At 46.4% G+C, this 16,680-nt stretch overlaps 1 protein-coding gene across 1 annotated transcript; it reads left to right on the top strand.

Moving 5' to 3' along the window:
* The first annotated feature begins 807 nt into the window (after positions 1–807).
* Positions 808–12,335, top strand: LOC119444801 (neprilysin-1). Its single transcript, XM_037709143.1, has 3 exons — positions 808–970; positions 2,758–2,990; positions 11,994–12,335. Exons 1-3 carry the CDS (start codon positions 808–810, stop codon positions 12,333–12,335), a joined length of 738 nt encoding a protein of 245 aa, XP_037565071.1.
* The last annotated feature ends 4,345 nt before the right edge of the window (positions 12,336–16,680 follow it).

Below are 16,680 nucleotides of genomic sequence, written 5' to 3'. Positions count from 1 at the left end.
TCCCCAACCCAGCGAACGCACCACTGATATTGCTATGCCTTGTAAATGGCAATTCCTATGTAAAGGGTCCGTCTAAGGTATAGTTAAAGCCCTGAGGGGCCTAGGATAGATACAAAACTGATCAAAATGCAAATAATATTGCGTGTCAACAAGGGCTTCTATTTACAAGCGTCACACCCCTTGCGAAGCTTGCTCGCGTGCGCTATTGTTCGTGCTTTTTCTTTTTGCTTTGTTAAAAAGGGGGGAGAACAAGTTAATCAAGGGATCGCGAAGTACGCGTCCTTTTGCTGTTTGTGTGATTTGTAAGAAACTACCAATATCCTGCCAATAAACATTTACCTTCCTATGTTAGTGAGATGACTTGCAACCAGATAACTATGTCATTTTGTGTTACTTTGAGCAATTTCGCTTGTTAAAATAGAACATGTCTCTCCAAAAGGAGACCAATGCCTGTTGTTTGTGACATTTATTAATTTCTGATAGGTGCTAAGAAAACTCCAACTTTCGGCTACCAGCCTACAAAAATTGCGATTTCTTCCCGGTCTTACCTTTTAAAAATAACACTCCTATTTATCCCTCCCCTCCCCCCGAATTTCGAAAATACAAAACTAAAACGAAGGTCCCTATGCATATTGTATGAATATTCTGCCCACCTCTCTGCTCTTTCGGTTTTCGATACTTAACTGTTGGTTTATCAGTGTTTTGTGGAACATCTCACTAGCACTGAGGTAAGTCGAATCGTACTTTTTTTGTGTTGGCGCATGGCAACCAGTGACGAACCAAAAGACGCTGAAAGAGGCTTCGGAAATGGTTGACAATATTCGAGATGCCTTCCGGACAGCCTTCAAGACATCAAGCTGGGTCACAGGCGACGTGCGTCAAGTGGTCATCCAGAAACTCACAAACATGATGTACTACGTGGGAAGTCCTGGACAGCGGCTAGAGCCCGCCTCCGTGGAGAAATATTACGGTCAGCAGATTCCAGCGACCGAATAGCACACACATCGCGTGAAAGAACTATGGAAATCGTATTGCCCGTGGCCAGATAATATGATACAATTTGACATATTGCACTAGTCCCTTTAGTCGTTGCTTTTGAGGCAGCGCTGAAGAAAGTTGGCGCAGTGGCATCTTGTGAAAAAATGAAAAAAAAAAGACAGTCACGGTAACGTGGTAGCTTAAATGGGCCCTGAAGCACCCCTCGGGCTCGGTGGAAAAAAAATGCAGTCTGCGGATAGCTTACGCTGCTGAGTTTTGCAGTCGTGAGCGGCGCGTGGAGATGGCGAGCGAAGTGCACAGTGACCCTTTTTCTCAAATTATCTTTTCAACAAAAGGCTTCTCAAGCTTTTCGGCTGGTATAGTCCGTCATATCGCGTAATCCCCTACGCGGCTGCTATTGGCCAATTTCTGCCATCAATCAAGAAGGGTATATGGAGCAGTGCGCTGCTTCCCTACTGTTACTGTGTATATTTATTGGTGCAGTTTTATAAACAGGCTGAAGTAAGTGAAAATCTGCTCTCGAATTTCGATCGAAATACAACTGCTCATGCTCGACCGTGATCGCCCGGGTAGGAACTAAACTTTACTGAGTGGTGCCGTAGTCGTCGGATTTCGCTAATTTTGATTAGTTTTGTAGGATCACCTAGCATTGAGCCACTCAAAACTAAAGACCAGACGACGTTTTCGTTGAAATACAGTTTCCGGTAGCCAGGCTATGCATATTTCTGTCGCTGAGTCACGCAGCGTGATCTTATAAATGATAGAAGCTCCACGTTCACATCGTCATAACTGGAAAAATTAACAGAAAATAACTAATCAGCACTTTTAGTCTTGGTATTGCACAAATTTTAACCTGTAGTGCTCTGTAGAAAGTGATCAAGCCTAAGCAATTTTGAGTGTTTTTTGTTGAGTCTGAGCTTGGGCACTGTTACGATTTCAGTCGAACCGCGAAACGTAATAACGGAATCCTAGTCTTTTAATCAAGTTCGCGTTTGAATTTGTTACGATAGTACATGCGAAGGTATATCTTGTGGACTTAATGGGGAAAATTGCAGTCCAAGCGCTTTTGCAATTTTATTTGCAACCGCACACAGCAAATAAAATGCTTCAGAATGAACGCATCCTGCCCTGAGTGCTGCCTGGCAAATGAAGATTTATACTGAGCATTGCTTAGTCTACTCTCCGGAACACCCCAGCTACACAAATTGAAGTTCTCAGAAAGGTAGGCACCACTTTCGCGCTTCCATGTCACCTGCGCGATGGTGCTCAACCAACTTACAATGTAAAGGATAGAGAGAAAAAAAAACGGCGATATAAATTCACACCTAAACGTCGACGGATGTCGTTGGGAGGGACTTGGGAGGGCTGTGGCGGCCTTAGAATATGATAGAAGTCCTACAAAGATTATCATTATAGATAATCCTCTAGTGCTAGACGTGCTCGCTGCATTTCGATTCGTTGTGGGAAATTTACCATTTACTCTATGGACATATCACGGGGTCAGATAACGGCCTGAGGTGGATTTTTCTATGCCAAGTTAAAGTGATTTGACGCTGAGCTAACTCTAGGTTTAATAAAGCTCCTACTCCTGTCGCGCGCACCGGTGTGAGCGTTTTTCCCGTTCCTACTGATCTGTTCAATGCAACGGCAGCGAAAGCTCACAAAAGTTTTCATGTGTGGCTAGCATATGCGTACAAGCTCACGAACTGGGAACGTTCTGACCAATACAGCCTACCCTGCGTCCATCACATTCCGCAGATTCAGTGCCGGACGTGGCTCCGGACAAATTTTTCAACGCGTGGAGGGAGGCACGATCGGTTTCTTGTCATCGTACGTGGACAGACCAGAAGACCTGGATCTTCGACGAAACTATGGTGAACGCCTTCTACGTTCTTAATGTCAATACTGTGGTTATTCCAACCGCTATTCTCCAGCTCCCCTTCTTTTATACCGGAGCTCCTCCTGCTATCAACTATGGCGGCATTGGCACGGTAAGTATATGTAATTTTAAATATTATTTTATCGACTAGAGTGGTTTGCGAAGCCTAAAATTGGGATTTGGGCGCAGCATTCATTCTTCATTTGCTGTTCTGCACGTACACCCGTTAGAAACAAATTTAGTGGCGTACAAAAAGAAAAAAAAAACAAAGCATTCTTAAGCATTTGCTTCCATCGCCATGGCTGCTGTTGGATTCCCGAGGTTGAAAATTTTTGCCCGGGACGCTTGGTAGCTCGCTCTGCCAGGTCGGTGTCCCAAAACCTCCAACGCCAGAGATGTCGCGTGCTGAAGGTTGCTGACGCCTTGCAAGGGAACAACTAACTTGGTATATTTCGCATTTTTGCCGCCATTAGGCCAAGAACAAAAATAAATATGAAAATGAACTTGAAACTACAGCAAAACGAGTGCTGACGTGAAAGGTGCTGACTTGAAACGAGTGCTGAAACGAGTGCTGACTTGAAACGAGTGCTGACTCAGGGATTTCCTCACCACTACTCCGCGCTGCCGCTTTTTATGCCAGTTTCTCCCGCCGAAGGGAAAAGCGACTTTTACTCTTCGGGGTATACACTCCACTCCACTCCCGCGGTCCACTACCCCGCACGTTACGTCACCGCAGCACTCACTTTGGCATCCAGCTTGGAAAGCGAACAGCCGAGTAGGGTGAACGTTCGGGCCACTTATCCGAGGGCAGGCGAACTTACAGGGACGTGAGCCCGACAAACCACACGTGCATAGGTTGCTGACGAACAGTGGTGAGCAGTGCGACGTCGAGTGGTTCCAGGCACCAAGCAGCGGCAGCCGGCGCCCGGCTGTCGCTCGGCTGGCCGTGTCCAATAGCTTGCAATGTGGTTGCGAAGGCGAGACATTCCTGGCAAGAAACCCCGGCAGCAGGCGCTCGGGAGGCCGTATCTAACAGTGCGCAGTCACCGTTGATGAGCTGTTTGGCAGGCTCCACTAACGGCGCCACAGCGCTGTTAAGAGGGTCCACGGTGTAAGAAATATACATCAGGTTTTGACACTCCGCCCAACGGCGCGAACAGATATTGTTCGGCGCAATGGCCTAGGCGGCCTAGGTAACGGCCCGATGATGATGATGATGATGATTTATTGGCGTCCCCTTTGAAACAGGGCGGCGACAAATAGTCACCTAGCCCGCTTGATTTAATCAGGTATACTATACATGTTCTTTATCTAGCATTTTTGTATACCTCTCATTATTAGATGCGAGAGCATCTTATGCTCGGGGAAGTCACCCGCACCCATACTGCGCATGCGCAACTCTCCCTCTTTTTCCTCACCTACGCAGGTGTGCGCTCTCCTCCTCCCCCTCCCCCTCTCCGCCACAGGTGCGGCGCAGCAAGTCATTGCATATAACTCTCTCACTCTCTCCCTTTCTCGTTAAGGGTACTCGGGTAGGCGGCGCAAGTGTCGCGGCGCAGTATAAAGCGCGCGTTCGCTGTGCTTCCGTCCTTCTCTCTCTGTGCAACGATGTGCGAAACGCCATTAACAACGTCAACGTCGGCGCTAGTTGCAGCGGCAGCGCCACCGCCGCGGAGCATAGGAAGGCTCGGGAAGCCGAACGTAAACGTCAGCGTCGGCAAGCGGACCCCGAACTTCGGGTCAGGGAAGCCGAACGTAAACGTCAACGTCGGCAGGAAACTTACGTAAGCAACACGGGCTCGGCACGCCGAAGTGGAACGTCAGCGTTATCAAGCCGACCCCGAACTCCGGACTTGGAAAGTTGAAGCGCAACGGCAGCGTCGAGCGGCAGCTCCCGATCCCGAAGCGACGAGGCAACGCGAGTCTGCGGCAAGAGCAGAAACACGTTCGAGGCCATTACAACGCCCGGGCTGCGTATTTTGCTTTCCGCGGATGATTGCCACGCGAGAGAGAAAGAAAGAGGGCGAGGAGGATGGTACCGGCGGGACGCCTCCGTTGCAACGCCGCCGTCGTTGGAACGGAGAACACGCTGGGCTGCTGCGGTTGTTGTTAAGGGATCTGCGGCTGCGGTTAAGGATCGGCTGCTGCGGCTGCTGTTAAGGGATCGATGGTATTCCTAAAGAAACGCATCACTGTTCTGATGATTCAAATTTAATCTCACTATCAGAGAGGGAGCAGTCTACCTGACTGGAGCAGTATTTTTTTATTTGGGGTGTTACTACGCTGCGCTCCGCAACACCCCAACGACCGCCGCTTCGCGTCGGCGCCCGGCACCGCGGCTTCCGCCGCGGCACCGGGGCACAAACGACGACGCCTCCAAACAGAGAGGAAAAAAAGAAAATGGTGATACCAAGAAAAAAAGAGCCGAGGCGCGATTCGAACCCGCGTACCCCAGATCCCAAGACGAGCGTCGTAACCACTAGACCATACAGCCTTTTTTCTTCTTTATTGCCTTTATTCAATGCACACAGAAATACGGTGTACAATCATATCAGCACATCAAGGGCTGAAAAGGGGAACAATCAAAACTCGGGCATGTACATCAGCCCTTCTAACCTTGGAAGCCAGTCTGGTTCGGGTTCATGAAGTTTATACATTTGAGCCATTCTGCAAACAGATTCGCGAAAGTAACTCCTTATTGGCCGCGCGTCAATATCTGCATGACGATAGGCCATTCTTGACAACCAAATACTATGTAGGCCCAGGAGCATTATCATGTCGAATGGGATGCCTTCGTCGTTATTGACCGGTAAAAATCTAATGCCGTAGCTATCTAAGGTAAGTCTTTTTTAAAGTTCTTTGAAGTATGTCCCAAAAGAAGTAACCGCCGGAACGTGTTCAATTGTCTTTGGTTTCCTACATATAAAACAGTGAGTGCCCCAAGGCACGAACATTCCTTTTTCTTCTATATATGTCTTTACTTCTAGCGTATTAGTATGCAGTTTAACGAAGAAGGTTTTGACACCTCCCCTAACAGGCATGTTTTTTACCCTTTTTAAGATGTCTTGACCTGGACAATAATTGTATTGGGTTCTATACAGGGGAGTGGGAAGAAATACATCACATAAGTCTTTGTATAGTTTTTTCCGCGATACGCCACAGAGGTATTCGAGGGAGAAATGATTTTGTAAGATACGACACGAAAGGTACACTTCTCTCATATACCCAGAAATGCTTCCTGGCATATTTTCTGACCACACAATTAAGTTTGGCAGATGTCTACCTAACCTCACTTGGCACACAGTTCGTAAAAAGGGGTCAGTAGCATTGCGAAAAAAACATAAAACGATTCACCAGCTGTCTAAGATACAGATGTGACAGGCAAAGTCCTCCTAGGCGGACACGTCTAAAAATACTTGTTCGTTTAGTTCTTTCCCACGTGGAACCCCAGACAAAAACAGCAAAAACACGATGCAATTCTAGGCCATACAGCCACGCTTCCAAATCGTGCATTCATACAAACCAAATGATTGCGTTCGAGCGTCGTCGTCGTCGTCGAAAAAAAGGTCGCGCCATCCTCCTCGCCCTCCTTTTTTCTCTCTCGCGTGTGCAATCATCCGCGGAAAGCAATATACGTGCCCGGGCTTCGACGGTGCTGACGCGCGGTTCAAGCGTGTCAGCACCACTTTACCTCGCAAGGAGCATGGTAGAGTACACTAAGACCTACAGACACGCGGCCTTCATACTCGCAGGGAACTTCAACGTAGACATACTGACAACCGATTGGCTGGTGCAGCACATGAAGGACGTATACTCTTAGCGATGCATTTCCCAAGACCACTAGCAACCCACCACCATCAGGGGAACGTGCATAGACCTCGTCTTCGCAAATTTCTAACTCGACCCTCTGCAGCAAGACCCATTGACGCTACATTTCACCGACCACAAAGCCATTGTCTTCAAGATACCGCGCGCACCGACGCTAGAAATCACGTACGATCTCTCAATAAAGACGCAACAACCCCGTACAAACGTCTCCTCTCTTCTCAATACATTCTCTCACTTTAACTTTCATTGGGTTGTGTTGCCAAGTGAAACGAAACGGAAACTCGATGCGCACCCCCCGCGAAGCTTTCGCATCCCACCATGGTTGCCCGTAGGGTGAGATGATGTGCTTTTTTTTTTCTTTTTCAAAAATTTACCTTGTACTGCTACATATGATATTAAGAGATCAGGCCGTATCCCTCTTTTTCCTGCTTTTTTTCCACCAGTACTCTAATCGTCCCTTGCTTATCTCTACGGCTGATCTGTTGATGTTTCTTTCCACTTTAAACTCAAGCGCTTCTGGGAGTTGCACGTTACCTACGGTTCTCGCTGGGTGGATCCCGCCGCATTCCTTTAGGATGTGCTGAGTGGTCTCTGTATCTTTACTGCAGCATACACACGCCTCATATAGTTCTGAATATTTGTTCCTGTAAGTTTTGGTCCTTAGGCAACCGGCTTCGTAATCCGACTCACTCCTCTGATTTTCGAGTGCTACCTACGCTCGAGACTGGTGGCACGCGTAAGAAGATTCCGGCATCTCGGCAGCTGAACACCGCGTGGTGGTTGCATCCATTGAGACAGCGATTGGAAAGCAACTTCCCCATGAGCTTTGATTTCCGAAGGCCGGACAGCAACGCTCAGTCACCTTGTTCCTCCCGAAGCTCGTACCAGACTTTCACAGTCCTTCTCATCTTACCAGACCGATTACTCAAACATTAGGCCTCCTCTTTCATGGGGCACGTAGTATCCGAGTACGACAACGCTGCACCAATTTTCAATATTGCAGCGTCGTCACGGCTCGGCCAAAGCGGGCACTGCACCACGCCACTCGTCTGAAATGCTATAAAATCACAAGGGATGCAGGTCGTGCTGCAGTTTCACTGCCAAGTCACCCGCTTGTGTCATTCAAATGACACCACGGGAGGCTTGAGTTTCTGGTTTTATTACCCACCTTGCACCTCTATGCCGGTCATTCACACGAATTGGATCGTTCGTATAAATCATGCAATCGTTACAGTCGTTGTCTTCTTGCCGCTACCGTCGCATACACGCACTCTCACTTTAATTCTAGTTCACTGTACTCGCGTCACGCACACAAATACTCGAATCACGCAAAGATTTTGGTCCACCTGGTAACGCTTTTGTGGACCCACGAACAATGCTGCACAGATAGCCGCCCCATAACGCCGACGCCCCGAGTGCGTGAGATCTGCACAATTTCTTTGCAGCAGATTCCATGCGCATTGCCACGTAAGTTATTTTGCATATCATGCCGTCTTACAGTACCTGTATACCCAAATTTTCTTAGAAGATAAATCCTGTACCTTTTTCTGCACTCGTGATGGCTTTGTCAACATAATGTCGCAAATGCTACTTGCACCTCACGCGTTACGGCAACAGATCATTTTTTGTGCATGAGCGACCTCCACCATGTGACAGTACTAGAACACCGGTATCTTCATTCTGCATGAGTTACTTCTAGCTTAAAAAAGGTTGTACGATCGCATGCCACTGGTGAGTCTAGTACAGCAAGGCAGCAAATAAAGACTTTTTTTTTTCATTCGCTTGTACAAAAGCAGTCTGAAAATTTATATGCTCAGATGAATTTTAAGCTTTGCTGGAAATGTAAATGCAAATTTTCAGTCCTTCCGATTTTGTTGAGAGCTCTCCGCGATCCGTCTTTAGTTTTAGGTATCTTGCGATAAAGTTTTGGTCTCTTTTTCTAGCTGATGCTTTTTATGGAGAGTACAGCTGTCGTATTCATTCACTTCCTGACGGTGAGTTGTTCAACTGGAGAAAACGGCTCATACGAGCGCTCAGTTCGAAAGCGCCTCACGATGAAGCCAATTTTGTGCTGCAGTTACGAGAATTCGCTATGCACATTCAACAGTACATGATATTGTATATTAAATTCCAGGAGTGAGGAATTTCCTTCTGTCCGTCAAGAACAAATTAAATTCGTATGCCCTCCTACTACTTTGGCATACCATCCAGAAAGTACAAAGAAAAATTGACAGACCAATAAAACATCTGTTAGCTGCCAAACAAGAAGTCGTTTATTAAGAAACCAAACCAATGATGAAGTCATCATAGTAGACAACTGTCTTCAAGAACGAATAAATACTCTCTGAAATGGTCGTGTCTCATTGCTTTACTGCACGGATGAAATGTATGAGTACCCAATCCTTTCCGGCTAGTGAGGTTAGTAAAATCTCAGAAAAAAAATGTTCGTGCATGCGGCAAATGCTATTGGATGAATTACTACACGATCGCGTGCAATGCTATTGTCTCGCTTTTGTAAAGTTGATCGAGACGTATCTAGGCTATCGCTGTTAAGTTGCCCGAACTTCTGGTGTGTAGCAACGCATGTGCAATTAGCAGTTTTCAAATAAATATGTAGTTTTATGTCTGAGACATACCTACATAATAAATAGAGATGAACAAAATTAGAGCGGATTGCATAAACAGACCTTGTTGCTCATTCATTTGCTTTATAACATTCTGTAGTCCTGCGCGTTATTGTTATGTGCGCATTCAGTTCTGCCATTTTGCCCCATTGCAGGTAGTTGGTCACGAGATGATGCATGGTTACGACGTAGATGGGACCATGTACGACGAGTTAAACATAAAGCGACGGTGGGCAACCCCCGAGTTCCTATCGAATTACACAGAGAGGACCCTCTGCTTGCGGGAATCGCACAAAGCCTGCCGTGAGTAGATGATGCTTCATCACTTTGCGGACTCACCTATACTTTGTTGACAGGCATTCCCGGTGAGCAAGACATTGTGCATAGGCAAGTGATACTATGAAGTGTGCACATTTGGAAGCAGCTATGACAGCGAAAGTAAGGGATATTCGAAATTATAACGTGGGAAAAATTGAGGAAGCCGTAAAATATGGACGCAGCATGAAATCAGTAAGAAGAAAACTAGGCATAGGACAAGGCAAGATGTATGCACTGAAAGATGAGCATGGTAATATCATCAGCAATTTCGATGACATAGTAAAAGCAGCAGAAGAATTCTATACTGACCTGTACAGTAGCCAAAACAGCCAAGCTACTTTCATTCGAAATAGTGATGAACCGGATACAGAAGCTCCTTCTATAACTAGCGATGAAGTTAGAAGGGCCTTGAAAGACATGACCAGGGGAAAAGCGCCTGGAGAAGATGGAATAACAGTAGATTTAATCAAAGATGGAGGAGATATCATGCTTGAAAAGCTTGCGGCCCTTTATACGCAATGCCTCACAACTTCAAGTGTACCAGAGAGCTGGAAGAACGCCAACATTATAGTTATCCATAAGAAGGGAGACGTTAAAGAATTGAAGAATTACAGACCCATTAGCTTGCTTTCAGTATTGTATAAAATATTCACCAAGATAATTTCCAATAGAATCAGGACAACACTTGACTTCAGTCAACCAAGAGAACAGGCTGGCTTCAGGAAGGGATATTCTACGATGGACCATATCCATGCCATCAATCAGGTAATCGAGAAATCTGCGGAGTACAATCAACCTCTCTATATGGCTTTCATAGATTATGAAAAGGCATTCGATTCAGTAGAGATACCAGCAGTCATAGAGGCATTGCGTAATCAAGGAGTAGAGGAGGCATACGTGAATATCCTTAGCAAATATCTACAAAGATTCCACAGCTACCTTGGTTCTCCACAAGAAAAGTAGAAAGATACCTATCAAGAAAGGGGTCAGGCAAGGAGACACAATCTCTCCAATGCTATTCACTGCATGCTTAGAAGAAGTATTCAAGCTCTTAGACTGGGAAGGATTAGGAGTGAGGATCGATGGCGAATATCTCAGCAACCTTCGGTTTGCAGATGACATTGTCCTATTGAGCAACAATGGAGAGGAATTACAACAAATGATTGAGGACCTTCATCGAGAAAGTGCAAGAATTGGGTTGAAGATGAATATGCAGAAGACAAAGATAATGTTCAATAGCCTGGCAAGGGAACAAGAATTCAGGATCGCCAGTCAGCCTCTAGAGTCTGTAAAGGAATATGTTTATCTAGGTCAATTACTCACAGGGGACCCTGATCATGAGAAAGAAATTTACAGAAGAATAAAATTGGGTTGGAGTGCATACGGCAGGCATTGCCAAATCCTGACTGGGAGCTTACCACTATCGTTGAAAAGAAAAGTGTACAATCATTGCATTCTACCGGTGCTAACATATGGGGCAGAAATTTGGAGGTTAACAAAGAAGCTCGAGAACAAGTTAAGGACGGCACAAAGAGCGATGGAACGAAAAATCTTAGGAGTAACGTTAAGAGACAGGAAGAGAGCGGTGTGGATCAGAGAACAAACGGGGGTAGACGATATTCTAGTTGACATTAAGCGGAAGAAATGGAGCTGGGCAGGCCATGTAATGCGTAGGATGGATAACCGGTGGACCATAAGGGTTACAGAATGGATACCAAGAGAAGGGAAGCGCAGTCGAGGACGGCAGAAAGTCCGGTGGGATGATGAGGTTAGGAAATTCGCAGGCGTAAGTTGGAATACGCTAGCGCAAGACAGGGGTAATTGGAGATCGCTGGGAGAGGCCTTCGTCCGGCAGTGGACATAAAATATAGGCTGATGATGATGATGATGATGATGACAGCGACACACGAGGCAAGCACCACAGAGAAACCTCGCGCTGCGTTCAACAGTAGCCAACAGTTACAGCTGCAGTTCTCCGTGCCGTGAACGGGGCCTCATCGCCCGCGAAGGCTTAAAACTTATAGCACCGTGGCACCGGGAGCGTGGCACCAGGAGCGTTCAACGGTAACAAAGTGCTAGCAGGAAAGCGTGGACTAGACAGCCTTTTCAAACCAGAGCGCCGCCGGCTTAGCGTCCGCGTGTCTTCTAGAGAAGTGAGGAGGAGGAGGAGGATGAGAAAGTGTTCATCGTGAAGGTATCAACGGAGGTTTGAAGCCACTTTCTCGCCTTCGGACTCACGGTGGTTTAGGGGGCGTGTAAAACACTCGAATCTGCATGTGAAAAACTCTCCGCTCACGAGCCTTCGAGCCGGCTTCCTAATTGGTGCCTTTCGACACCGTTCGCAGAGAAAAATGAAAGCCCGGCAGGCGGTGATCGACGACACCACCGACTCGGAAAACCTGGCCGACTTTGCGGGCTGCGCGATTGCGCACGCGGCCTACGCTTCGTTGCCCGCTCGCCAGCGGAAACTGACGCTTCCGGGTCTCAACCTGACGGCCGAGCATCTCTTCTTCGTCGGCCATTGCGCCAAGTGGTGCGAGAACATGCGCCAAACTGTAGCACGCTATGCCCCTGGCCGCTCCCGCTGCATTGTGCCACTGATGAACATGGTGGAGTTCTCGGACGTGTTCGGGTGTGCGCCAGGGACTCCCATGAATCCGCCCAAGAAGTGCGCCTTCTGGTCGTGACTGTGCCTCGTGGGCCTTGCGTAGTTTTGAGTGGAGCCTTCATTTGACTGTGCTCGTCAATAACATTAACGCTAAACGTTTTTGCGCGAACAGCCGAAGTAGCGGCATACAAAAGCCGTCGCTTGCTTTCCGTTGTGTCGCGTTGAACCCTAACATAATTTATGTGCGTGATTTTAAGGTCTGTCATAATGAAATATGGCGATGTGCACTTGTGAAATCGTTGTTAAAAAAAGAATGATTCATTACGTTATGCGTAATTTTCGAACAGAAAGCCTTATTCACTAATAATGATTATTCAGCCTTAATGGATAAAGGCATATATTTCAACAGAAGCTAGTTGTTTCTTTGCTGACGCTTTAGCTCCTTCACAGTGCGGCTGAGTATACGCACTCACTATGTGTACTGTATGGATGTGCCCCATATAGGCTAGTCGTTATTAAGAACTGCACTAATGAATGTATTTCGCGATGGTATCAGCATTCGAAATACTCACAGACACGAATATTCCTTCTGAGAACTGCTTTGTTGTACACTCCAGGAGCATTAATGTAGGATGATGTTCCTACTATACAGTAAGGATGCTTTCTCCACTGGCCTGGCCGGCTGCGATCGTGTGGAAGAGACGTTGAAGGCTAAGAATATAATATCTGGCAGTTCATTTCTATATCCGCAGCACGGCAATGAAAGGTATGCGCCGAAGCCACAACGAGGCGGTCATGTTACACCTCGAGCTTAAATTTAGGTGAAAGGTCTCTCCGCACAGTCGTACAAGAAGCAGGGCCGAAAAAATGCAGACGTCCTTGTGTTTTAGCTTCAGATGCATGTGAAAAAAATTAAGGCGGAAAACGTTAACGTTGCACGGATTTACACTGTTCATCAACGCCTCACCTCATAGGCGCCGACTACGGGGGGGGGGGGGGGGGAGGTTCCGGGGCTCAAGCCCCCTCCGGAATTTTCCCGGGGGGGGGGGGGGGCTGAGCCCCCGGAAATCCGTTGCCTACCCCCCCCCCCCCCCTCCCGTCCCGAAATTATCATTACCGGAGTTCTGTTACCCACATAATTTGAGGATTCTCTTGCGTTGCCTCGACATTTTCACTTTTGCTGTGGCTAAAAGCTTACTGCACTATTGTTGGCGCGGACGTGTACGGCTTTTAATTTATACTTTCGCTTTATTTCGGCAAATCCTGACATTAGGAGGACAAGCGCATTAGAAGGACCAGCGGCGGCTACCTAATCCGTGTTTCCTCACTTTAACATTTTTTTAAAATTTCCGCTGAGAACACCACGCACAGACACAATATATTTAAATGTATACAAAGGACAAAGTTTATTATATTTTTAAAGAGAAGGAGGTAGCCAACTAAATGGATAGCCTATGCCTAGAGAATGAATATGTTGATCTATGTTCACCTCACTTCAAATTACTTTGCCGTGCTTTTTGGACCCTCAAAAAAAGCTGCAGACTTCAGTGACCCCTTCGGCAGAGCCCTCTATCAACGGCGTGTGAAAAGCGCGTGAGTGATATGTGTGTCAATATTGATTCTCTTTCCAGTAGGCAATGCTAACGACTGGCGACAAAATAAAATAAAATAAAAGCTTTTCTAATTATTTACAACATTTACGCATTAGGGATTGAAACATCGCCTCTTACATGCAGAGGCCATAATACGCGCCGCGGGGTGTTTCAGCAAACACTTTCAAAAAAAATTTTAAAGGTTGCCTGTGGCAGATAGCACAATTCTAGTTCATGAGCTGGTCTACTCGAAGAGGTGGACATTACTTGCACAAAAAATTGAAATGCATAATCGACTAATTAAAAAATCACCAATTAGGTTTTTAACTTAATAACTTATGGCCCATGTTGCAATTTACAAATTCTAGCCGTGGAATTCGCAAGGCGGATGCACTAGGAACTAATTCTCATGATGGCACCACTTTCGAGATAATAATTCCCGAACATTGCGGAGAAATGCATTGACGTTCAAGTTACTTTTGTGCTTACCCGCCGTGGTTGCTTAGTGGCTATGGTGTTGGACTGCTAAGCATGAGGTCGCGGGATCAAATCATGGGCACGGCGGCTGCATTTCGATGGGGCGAAATGCTAGAACACCCGTATACTTAGATTTAGGCGCACGTTAAAGAACCCCAGGTGGTCTAAATTATTGCAGAGTCCTCCACTACGGTGTGCCTCATAATCAGATCGTGGTTTTGGCACGTAAAATCCCATAATTTGGTCTTTTCATACTTTTCTGCTTTGATGCATAAAACGACGTTTTGTTGAGAAAGTGACTGGAACGCCAATGTATTTCTCCGCAAAGTTAGAGAAATAATATCTCGACACTGGTGTCAGCCTGAGATTTAGTTCAAAGTGGATCCGCACTCCACGGCTAGAATTTGTAAATTGCAACATGCCCGAGCCATAAGGTAACTAGCTAAAAAGTTAATCGGTTAATTTTGTTTATTAGTCGATTATGCATTTCAATTTTTTGTGCAAGTAATGCCCGATTCTTCGAGTAGACGAGCTCATGAACTAGAATTGTACTATCTGCCACAGGTCATCTCTAAAATTTTGGAAACTGTTCGCTGAAACACCTTGTATATAGAATTCACTCAGTAACCGAAATGATGCCAAGCCGGATTCACTCAAAATCAGAATAAATAAAAGTCTAGAAGTCGTGCGCAGGCAGCGCTTATACTCGGACTCAAAGCACTAAAAAATAAAAAAGAGTGCAGCTTGACGGGGAAGGCGAAGCAGTATTAGTGATAGCGTAGTAGAAGACAATTACACGAAGGAAGATTCTTACCGTGTAAATCCGTGTAAGGATCGCACCCGTGTAAGGGCCGCACCCATAACTTGACAGGCCAATATTAAAAAAAAGTCATCCAACCAAGAAGCAATCGCGTTCCATGCGCTGATTCTGATCGGGCTCAACAGCGAATTGTCGCGCGCAGCGTCCTTTCGCGCGTCGCTACTGGATGTCGAGAGGAGGCGATCGCAGAGGTTTACTGCGGATTTCATACTCGTAGTTGGAAAAATGAGGTCAAATGGCCCGGTCCCATGAAAGGCTCGTCAAAATCGCGACAGAAAAGTGTGGCCCTTACACAAGTCTATACGTTAGTTATAGTGGCCATATAAATTGTAGTAAACATTCGCCTAAAATTAAAATAGTAAGCATAGTGACATAGTAAGCACGGACCATGTAAACCTGTAAATACCTCACTGGATGACCTCGAGCACTCGCTTTCACAACGCAAGCATTGTGAAGAACGCCGGCAGCGGAGGCGAACGGTTCGTACAGCCGCGCGATTCACCGCAACTCTGAAAATTATATTCATCATCATTATCTGCCTATTTTATGTCCACTACTGACGGCCTCTGTGAGTGATCTGCGATGACCTCTGTCTCTTAACTCTGCAACACTAAGGGCGCAGAAAGACAGCCCAGCAAGGAAGACAGCACGCATGAAGTTAGCAGCCATCCCTGGTCGCCCTTTATCATTGCACCCACCAATGATTACCAACAATTAGATATGGCATGCGGGCCCATAAGCGTCAGCCGCGCAGAGTCATTCACAGCTACGGCAGGGCTAGAGGATAAGACGCGTGCTCTCCTTCCCATTCGCGTTTGATTACGTGACCTACAACTAAACCGAGTATTGAGCGCGTGGGAAATAATGATATCAAGCTGCCATCCTTTTCGGCTCACTGTTACGTGCTTTTTCCCGCACCCACAGGGTATGGGTCGCTTATGTATATGGCTTTTGGATTTAATGCGGAACATCACGGCGACGACAACTGCGACAATTTGCCTGAAGTGTCGATATAATTGCTTACGCCATACAGCTAGAAATAGAAAATTGCTTGCAGAGGGTACACACACACACACACACACACACACACACACACATATATATATATATATATATATATAATATATATATATATATATATATATATATATATATATATGGGTAGGTTTAGGAAAGCTGGCCGTCCCCCCCCCCCCCCCCAGGAAAAATGAAAACTTTCCGCCTATGCCTCACCTACAGAAAAGCATGTCGGACAGAACGCGTACTCACTCACTTATTTCGTACTGAAGAGCGCATAAGCCATTTGTAATAATTTAAAATGCAAGAAAAGTGAGATGTTCAGCTTACGATCTGTTCATAGACTGGTTTCTTGTTCATGGTAGCGTGCCACGAACCTTCACACCCCATGCAATGTATGCGCGAAGTTATTGACATATCCTGGACGTAACGACGTAACCATTTGCCGCCGTTGTCGAATCCTATAGACGGTTTCATCCAGCGCCACCGCGCTCTGGCAACGCTGTGCGCCGGCATCC

This window comes from Dermacentor silvarum, chromosome 3, assembly GCF_013339745.2.
Source record: "Dermacentor silvarum isolate Dsil-2018 chromosome 3, BIME_Dsil_1.4, whole genome shotgun sequence".
NCBI classification, from domain to species: domain Eukaryota; kingdom Metazoa; phylum Arthropoda; class Arachnida; order Ixodida; family Ixodidae; genus Dermacentor; species Dermacentor silvarum.
This window is presented reverse-complemented; position numbering and strand designations above follow the sequence as displayed.

Excerpts from the sequence above, each read along its gene's own strand:
- LOC119444801 (XM_037709143.1), top strand. The coding sequence starts at position 808 with ATGGTTGACAATATTCGAGATGCCTTCCGGACAGCCTTCAAGACATCA. Across the intron at positions 971-2,757 it reads CTCCGTGGAGAAATATTACG|ATTCAGTGCCGGACGTGGCT; the intron begins GTCAGCAGATTC and ends CACATTCCGCAG. Across the intron at positions 2,991-11,993 it reads ACTATGGCGGCATTGGCACG|AGAAAAATGAAAGCCCGGCA; the intron begins GTAAGTATATGT and ends CACCGTTCGCAG.